The sequence below is a fragment of the Saccostrea cucullata genome, unplaced genomic scaffold, assembly GCF_032062105.1.
Source record: "Saccostrea cucullata isolate Sc308-1 unplaced genomic scaffold, CSIRO_AGI_Scuc_v1 ctg6848, whole genome shotgun sequence".
In the NCBI taxonomy this organism is placed as follows: domain Eukaryota; kingdom Metazoa; phylum Mollusca; class Bivalvia; order Ostreida; family Ostreidae; genus Saccostrea; species Saccostrea cuccullata.
In genome coordinates, this window is record NW_026928157.1 from 23320 (window position 1) to 33131 (window position 9812).

The 9812-nt window shown below is 35.7% G+C and overlaps 1 protein-coding gene across 1 annotated transcript; it reads right to left on the reverse strand.

Moving 5' to 3' along the window:
* Positions 1 to 395: 395 nt before the first annotated feature.
* On the reverse strand, positions 396 to 7858 carry LOC134276634 (uncharacterized; the record flags this gene model as incomplete). The annotated part of the gene is made up of 7 exons (XM_062758875.1): positions 396 to 803; positions 974 to 1121; positions 1563 to 1786; positions 5095 to 5550; positions 5742 to 5847; positions 7563 to 7631; positions 7764 to 7858. Coding segments are annotated over 7 exons (1487 nt in total), but the record flags the coding sequence as incomplete, so codon positions are not given.
* Positions 7859 to 9812: the final 1954 nt, after the last annotated feature.

Consider the following 9812-nt stretch of genomic DNA (forward strand, 5'->3'; position numbering starts at 1 on the left):
AAGGTCAAAAATGTTAAAGCAGTTGAATAGCTTTCATCAGTACGTATCAGTACTTATAATATGAAGTTTAATTTTAAAAAAAAATACTTGAATGGTTTCTTTAAAACTGAGCTTAAAACTAATTTAAGTAAAATGAAGTCAAGGTCAATAATGATATAATCTATGGGGGGGGGGGGGGGGGAAATGTCCAATAAACCCCGGGTTCCTGTCCACAAGTACCCGTGAACACTATAAAATATATCTGTGAAGTATGTGAAGTATGTGAAGTATGAACTCCCAATGTGTTTCCGTAAGAAATTGTAGACCAGACCTTATCGCTGTGCTTATGCTTCTCTTTTTACATTAAAGGTTTAAGAAAAAGAAAGCTCACATTTAAATTTGTTTGTTTTATTTATTTACAACACCATACATTAACTAAAACAACAGCCATCCTGAGAAAGAAGAGTAGCTTCCCTCTACTTTCCCGCGCAAACGTCGTACTTTGACGGTGTCTCCCACGGATAGACTGTATATAAACACCCCCGTGCTGCTGTCATATTCGTCTCCTTTGGTCTCCTCTCCATAGGTTTTTGGACCACTAATCTCAGACCCTCCCCTTCTCTGAATTATCAGCTGTGTTTCTAGTTCAGCCCCGTTCGTCTCGACCGTCCACGTGAACAGGTAGGTTCCGCTTACACTGCATGTGAAAATCCCATTCAAACGATTATAGTCATGATGGGTGTCTACTAACACGTCACTGAATGGGACAACGTCATTCGAGCTATCTGACGTGAGTACCGCGGTAAATGCCGGAGTTGTTACATCTACAATGGAATAAAGATGGAACATTTTAATGCATTTTTGAATTCCTGCCAATGTATTAAGAATGAAAGTAAGGAAAGGTGAATCGTAAAACCTTAATTGTACGTACAAGAACAATTACGTATATTTTATCCCCCCCCCCCATCTTAAGAAAACCCAAAAAACATCATACTTGCAATTTTATATCCTGAAAACGCCGTGGTGCCCCTGTAGCCCACACATTTGCGGCCTCCTACATTAACATTGTCGTGAGCATTGAGGTTAAATACAGCCAGCGTCGCTCCGGAATCGGTATGTCCGCTCTCCGAATCAGGAAAGGTCTGAAGAAGATGTGGAATATACAATGTACAATACAAACTAGACATGAACCATATCAAGACGGTGGCATCCTCAGCAAATAACAATTTGGCATCCTCAGCAAATAATTATAATTACTGTAAATGTATTATATTTGGCGTGTACGATATTTGGCGGAAATTCATTTTTCAGCAAGCGAAGTTAGCGTAGATTTGTTTTAGCGCTATCTGAATGTGCTAGATGTAAATATATAATATACAAGTTATTTAAGAAACGAATTAAATAGCGATCCAAGTTACACTGTATATAACCTGGGTTGGAGCAGTTTACAGCAGTTTACTTGAAGTATGTAAGGAAATTTAGATTCACTTTGCACCAAAGGTGTTTTTTTTTCAAACTGTAGCTCGGAGGAAGAGGTGATAACAGACAAGAGGGCCTGTTTGTCATGAATATAACAAACTCACGTTAAGTTTTTGTGCTCCGTTGACTTTGATTTGTAAGTCGTCGTACTGAGCACTCGTCTGTTGTCCCGTGACACCAAAAACATATAAACCGCGACTATCTGCAACAAACGATTGGTTGCTGGTGTGGTAACTCCCCCGGTTATCAAAGATGACGCTGTTAAACGGAATTGTTGTTGAACTATAAGTTGAGTGGTTAAGAGCCGCCGTAAATGCATCGATATTTCCTGCAATAGTAATAAATGGAACGTAATTAGCAACTGGAATAAAACAAATATGACATAATTGCAAATCAAACTAAACCACATGAGTTAGGTGGAGATGACAAACTGTGATCAAATCGCATAATGGAACGTGAAACGTGAACAGGACAAAAACGCGGATCCCCGGCAAAGGATGGGATCGGGTGACTATGAGGATTCTGGAAGTAAATCACTTGTCGTCCGGTCACACCCGCTGTGGTCCCTCTAATGACAAGCAAAATGGGGCAAACCATGGTAAAAATTTATATCAAAACAATGGCCAAACAATTCAGTCCGAGTATGACATAACGATATGTTTTGTTCACAACCAAGGCCGTTATGACAACCACAACATTTTATATAAGTTGTAGTGAACCCAATGAAATCAACTCATTTGTCAGTACCCTATCGGTATAAACGTTGCCCATTCCAATTTCGATCAGACTAGCCAGCTACAGGCCTGGCCTAGGGGCCATAAAATAAAGCACCATTTTCATATAAAATAACCACAGCATAATATAATAGAGCACCATCTTCAAATAAAATAACCACAGCATAATATAACTAGGAGACTTATTGTTCAAAGAACAATAAGAGGTCTTTCCACCTTCTTTTAATTTCAATTTTTTTTTTATATCTGACTCCTTAAAATTAAATTCCATGAATAAGAAACCAAAATTGTCTTAAAATTTAGGAAAAAGGAAAATTAAAAATAAATTGAATGACCTTGACCTTTGACCTTGAAAAAATTATTCAAGGTCAAAGGTCAAGGGTCATAATACAATTGATCCCATGCTTCTATGTCTTATAGTTTTTAAGTTATAAGGTTTAATAGTAAGTACAAAGAAGTTAAAGGGCAATAACTCATATAAGGGGTCATCAGATCCTTTCGCACTTGTACAATGAAGTTATGCCTAAAGACCCTTAAGACATTAGTGAGGGTTTCATGTGTCTATGATGTATGGTTTTGGAGGAGTAGTGATAACAAGGTTTTTTTGCACAAAGGGCAATAACTTTTAATGGGGTCAATCTTAAGGGACAAGTATGAAATCTTTGAAATAGTTTTAAGAGTACATATTAAAAATGTAAAGACATATTGTATATGTTAAAAGACGAAAGAGATATAAAAAATGCTTAATATCTCATTTTTGGAATGACCTTGACCTTTGACCTTTGCTTAAATTTTAAGATCAAAGGTCAATGAATCTTATGCAGTTGGTCCCATGTCTATATGACTTCTAGTTTTGAAAATTTTTAATTATTTGTAAAATTCAAAAAGTTTCAGGGGCTATAACTCATTGAAGGGGTTTACGAATCCTTTCGCAATGAATAGTTTGAAAGGTCCTCCCAAGTACTTGTAGACATTGGTGAAGGTTTCATACCTCTACGGTTTACGGTTTTGGAGGAGTAGTGATAACAAGCATTTCTTGCGTAAAGGGCAATAACTTTGAAAGGGGTCAAAGATCGAATATGGGGGGTCATTTTTCGGAATAACTTTTAATACCCATTATCATGAACTATAAAGATTTTCGATAAGTCTTGCGGTTTCAAAACATCTCCAGAAATAAAATGATAATAAACAGAAGCATTTCAAGAGGTCTTTCCACAGAAAGGTGGAAAGACCTAATAAAGCACCACCTTCATATAAAATAACCACAGCATAATATAATAAAGCACCATCTTCTCATGAAATAGCTACATAAGGCAGCTATGACGTTCCACAGGACACGAGCTCTGTTATTGTTGATGTTTACGATTCACTGTTTGTGTTCAGCTGTTTTAAAAGTCTGCTCACCACAACTGCACGGACTAACAATATACTGTGTGTATGTTTTGCTTTCGAACATTTCTACTCTGAATTTTTTGGATTATAGTTTTAATATTTTTTATCAATGCACAACAAGATTGACACTTATCCTAAGTATTAAGAATAAAAAGTTAAAATTCGTGAAAGTGCAAGAATGTGTCAATCAAACCCATCCAAAAATTTAAAGTTTCAATAACTTTTAGAAGAAATAAGATTTTTAATATATTTCCGTATGAAATGCTTTTACAATATATATGTTGTGATATTATACAGAAAATATTAACTTCAAATTTGTGTCTATGCACCTTTAAGACGATATTTTATCATTTATTTAAAACAATCTTCCCTTATTCATTCATTTATAGTACATACATGCTTATAAACTGCAATTGCAATATCTTCAGAAAAATTGAAGATTTGTAATATCTTAATTAGAGGTTTTAAGGTTCATATTTCCTCTGCTCATTTAAAATTTTGCTCCGATGATGATAATTTTTCACAAGAAATTAAAACTATAATTTGAATGCGAACAATTTCAGCATACCATGCAGTGCAAAATTTGACAGAAATCGTCACTCAACTTGACATTTTTCTTGACCCTTGTCAGACCTAAAATCAATGGCTGATTCATTCAGCGGTAATCAGTGTAACAAGTTTGAAGTCCGTCAGGCCAAGGATATTTAACGGAATAATAGTCATTATAGTTCTATTGAGAGCTATTTTTCTCCTCAGAGGGTCGATGAACCTATAGGTTAAGGCGCATTTTTGCCCCCCCCCCCCCCCTTTCGTGAAAGCGAAGGGACATTAAATCTCATTCTCTGTCCGTCAGTCAGTCTGTCTGTCACGGTATGTCACTAAAACTTTAAATTTAACTTTTGAATGAGAAGAGATAGGACTTCCTCATATACATTACATGTGAAAGACCTTTTCAAGTATATTATGATGTTTGACCCTGTGACCTTGAAGTTTGACCTACTTTTCAAAAATTTTAACCTTGGTTGTAACTTTTGAATGAGAAGAGACCGGGCTTATTTCACATGTGTATTACATGTACCTGTGACAAGACCTTTCTCAATGCAATATGATTTTTGATCCCGTGGCCTTGACTTTGAAGTTTGAATTATTTTTCAAAAATGTTACGTTTGTTTTAACTTTTGATCGAGAAGAGATAGGGCTTTCATATTTGACATGCTTATTGCCTGTAACAAGATGTTTCCGCACATGCTATAATTTTACCCCGTTGACCTTCATGTTTGGTCATTTTTTTTAAGCAACTTAATTTGGTGATTACTTTGCAATGAAATATGATAGGGTATACATATTTGACACAATATGACATATATAATGGCATCCCATCCACTAAGACACCGAAAGCAGGGGACCACAATTCTTTGAATTTGCGTGATATTCATACATATTTAACATTTATTTGCAATTTATCCGGCTAAATTAAAAAATAAAGTTTCTGAAAACTGAATTTACTTACTATCTATTGGGCTATCGTAAATTTTCCAGCCCGCAAAAAAACTATCAATGCCTCTGCTTCCAGAAAATTGGTGAACATTTATTTTGTCGTCTTTATTCAAACGAAGGACTGCAAATGAAGTGCTCGAATCGTCCACCACTGAAGCCTTAGGATCAGTTATCGCTGCGACACCTACCGGGTAACCATTTTTCATCAAACTGGTGTCCACCCCACTTCCGTGGGAAGCTATGCCCCATGCAAACATATATAAGCCTGCTTGGGGACACAAGAATACCCCCGTGCTACTGACATATCCACCCCCAATATTAATGGCGGTTTGGTCGAAGGTCAAGTCCCTCGATCCCGATACACTGTGATTGTTTTGTGTGAAGAAAGCAACGTGGTAAGAGGTTGGAGGGGCCGAGGATGATGATGACGTCACTGTACCAGGAGTGGTGGAGCCACCAGCTGAATTAACTAGGAATTTAAAAAACTGTTAAATGTGATTATCAATAAAAATAGATGGCTATTAATTCAAGAGAAATTTAAACATTAGGATTGCTGTACAAGACTGCATATAGAAAAATTCTACCCGACTCCCCCCCCCCCCCCCTAAATATAGTCGTGTGCTAATATTGTTTCCTGTAGTCATAATTTATTTAACTTACCCAAGTTACAGTTGTTATTGCACAAATCCCCATCACAACACTGATGACACTTGATAGCCGTAGCTCTCTTTCTACCGAACGGTATCTGGACTAGAGAGTCGCACGTCTGTAAATGTACAAATCACCATATCACTTAAAAAATTATATATATATATATATATATATATATATATATATATATATACGCCCTATTATTTGTCACGCAAAAGTAATCAACAAAGTTAATTTTTTTGAAAATTATGTCAAACATGAAGGCCAAGGAATCGGGAATTATAGCATGCTCGGAAACATCTTGCTACAGACACTGCTCATGTCAAAGGATCACTTCATTATATATAGGGATCTGACCTATAGGACCGGGCTTGGTTTTTTACTCTACAAAAAGCTTGTCGATTTCCGTTCTGATTAATGACATTAGGCTGAATACAAAAAACAATTAGTTTTTCCTAAACATTTATTTCAGTGAGTAGAGGTAGGAGTAACCCTTTCACTGATTTTCTTTTGTTATCTCCAAATGTTATAATTAATGTTTGTCTTTACTTCTCATTTTGCATAATGGTAATGTCTACTGTCTCTGAAATTATATTCTTTATGTCTAGGCTATTTATCCGTGGATATAATAAAACATGTCATTAATGTGTGCAAATTATATTGGCCTAAATGAAATCCAAGGGAGAAGAGTTATTGTTATATGTAGCCAAATTCAATGTAATTAAATTCTAAAGAATATATACAATTGAAATTCATCGCAGCTCACTCCTGCCAAGAATACCTGTATCGAGTAACACAGAGTGAGATTTTTGTCCTCGGAGAAAGTGTGCTTATGCTGAGGTTTGTTCCGCCTGACTGACAACTCTACATTGGATTGTTACGATTTGATATCTCTTTGGTGTTTCTAATATCAAGAATGGGCATGCATAAAGGATAGATAATTGAAGGAAAATACACAAGTCTATTTAAAAAAAACTTAAAATAGTCTTTGAAAAGGCGAAATTTAAAATTTTAAAAGTGTGGTACCAGGTGGATTCGATCCCCCGACTTTAAAAAAGAAAGTTTACACGTTGTAAAAATCAGCGCATATATCAACTGAGCTAGTCTGACTATAAGAATAAAAGGTATAAATTTAAAGCAGATTTTCAAAATCAGGTTTCCTTATTTTTTTGTAGGTTTTTTGTGAATTTCGACCCCAGGGCAGGGGTGCCCCTAAAAAAATTCAATCTTAAATTATTCCTTACATCCAAACCTATCAAAATATCACAATTTTATTTAGGGGCAGGCCTGCCCTGAAGGACTTCTAGGCCAAAATTCATGCAAAAATCAACGGTTTAATGGACAAAATGGTGTTTTGGCCAACTTTGAAGGTTTATTGTAAAATTGTAAATTAAAAAAATTAGGTATAAAATACAAATCTGAAAAATTTAGACATATATACTGTAGAAAACAACAAAAAAATATTAATATTTAAATGTCACTTTTTCCGGGAAATTGTTCTCTCCTATAGGTCAATTCTTTTGTCATAGTGAATACATCCTTTATGAATGCTATCTCTTCAAAATTCAAGGTCAGGGTCAAGGGGTCATAATCATAATGTATTAATGCTAGACCTCAAGGTCATAGGGTCAAAAATGATAGTACATGTATATTTAGAAAGGTCTTGTCACATATCATACACGTGTGTAATATGAAAGCTCTACCTTTTTCTCTATCAAAAGTTATGGTGAATTTAAAGTAATGATTGATTTTTTGAAAAGTAGGTCAAATTTCAAGGTCAAGGTCACGGGGTCAAAAATCACAGGTAATGAAATATGATGTCTGACTTACCTGTCCGTGTTCACATCTACTTGTGAAATACCGCTGACCGAATACAGTTCTCTCCTCTACCAGACATTTCTGAAGTAGGAACGTGGATGACAATGAGGAGTAACAACATGTAACACATTTGTCACCTTATTAGTCCCCTTAATAGTTGTGAGGGGTACTTCGATCGCTTTTATGATCTTAAAAATCTGTTGCTTGACTAACCTCATTTGCACTACAAGGTATAATCTTATGACAATCGGCAGGGGAGTGAACATCGCGACAATCATAACACAATGGTCCTCTGGAGACGGGGTATCCTAGAAAATCAGACAAGGCCTGGTTATCACAGGTTAAAGTATCAACTAAAGATTTAAAAGTCAGGGGCTTTCTCCTTACCAATGTTAAGAATGCAATTCCATCTGTGTGAAATATTCTCGAGAGGGACGTTAAATAACAAAAACATTCAAACAAGCAAACACATAATGTGTCAGAATTATGCGGCATGTTTCAATCAATGCTGTGTTGAATCCTTTCCTTGAATTTACCAGTAAACCCGGGGGGTGTTAATCTGCTAACCTCTCACATTACCCCTGAATGATTTATTTTTGCCTTATTTGGTCGTACATGTGCAAGGACAGAGAGACATGAAGGCATGACCATTGATTGACTCGGTGGAGTCAGGAAGAGATGTCGACGATTAAGACGACCAGATTTTAAAGGTTTCATTAAAAACACACAATTTTGTGATTCTTATTTGATCTAGATGTAAAGTTATAGTAAGCCTGATGTAAAATGCAATATAATTTCAATGCAGATAAGAAAAGTGTTTAATTTTTATATATGGTAACTGTATGAAGATGATACTCATATCTGGGGGACGCAATATTCCTGTGATTTGTCAGTACTGGAAAGGTTGGAATACTACTCGTTTAACCACTAATTTAACAAAAGCATTTGTGGACCTCCCCCCCCCCCTTTTTTTTTGGAAAGCGATTATCAACCCTAGGGCTTATTCGACATTTTTTCCACATATTATATTTATTTATATTTAACACTTATTTATCATGTACATGTATACCATAGGAAAAATTGAGAAAAATATGAAGAAATTCCAACAAGTCCCATGGTTAAAATCGACGGCGAAAGGGGGGTGTCCACAAGTACCCGTGACCCGAAATAATTGTTATTAATTTATTGTAACTCACCGGCTGCCCACACCCCTCGCTGTTACAAAGATCCCCCACACAGCAGTCTGTACACAAAAGCTGACCCGGGATGTGAGAGGGATCCGTCACGTTTAGGGTGAATTACTGTCCTGTTTACAGTTTTAGTACAATCCTGAAATGGTTTACCAATATATTTCTTATTTCTTATCAGTATATATATATAGTTACCATATAGTATTGTGCACTTTTTGTTTTATCAAAGCATTATATTTGTTAAATAAGAATTATAAATATTATGTGATTTTTTACTCTTGAAATTGTTTAATTACGTGTATTTTTGTAATGGAACCCTTTAGATCCACACAAGTATAACATGACTAATCCTTACCAGAGACGACATACAGCCTGCTCCAGTAGCTCATATCGCCATTATCAGATCGGTACAGCCGTACTCCACATACCTACATAAATATTTCAGAGGCATATAAGGCGCCAAATTCACATTAACTCAAATACAATCATTGAAGATATCTTCTACATTTGTAACATTGCTCTCATCAAATGAATTAACTTTGAATTACTGTTTGTATCAATTAGTACAATTTACAGTCATCCTTGGACTTTCAGTAAGGCATGGCATTCGCGACCTATGTAACGTCTCTCAAATGGCGAATACATGTATATAGATTCTCATTGGTTAAGAAATTAATAACAATAGCAACTTTAAATTGTTGTTGACAACGATGAAACGACTTAAGCTCCACCTCTTTGCCGTACGAAACGCTATCATTGGATCATCGCTAAACTTGTTGACATTCGCCTCCACTTCTATTCCATGTGTATTACAAATGTGAATAAAAGGCTGTGTAAATTTCAGACGCTTTATAATTATGCAACGTCGAGAACACCACTCCTTATTCAGAGTCCAAGGATAACAGAGAATTGCACTAACTCTGTGAGAGCAACATTTGGGTTTACTTTTTAAGCTCTTTAAGATATTAACATCTATATTTAGTACATGTGTGCTTCCCGTTTCTTTCCGAAAGATGTTTTTAAAGAATGTGCACTTTTAGATTGAAAACTAAGTATATGGAAGTTGGACCGC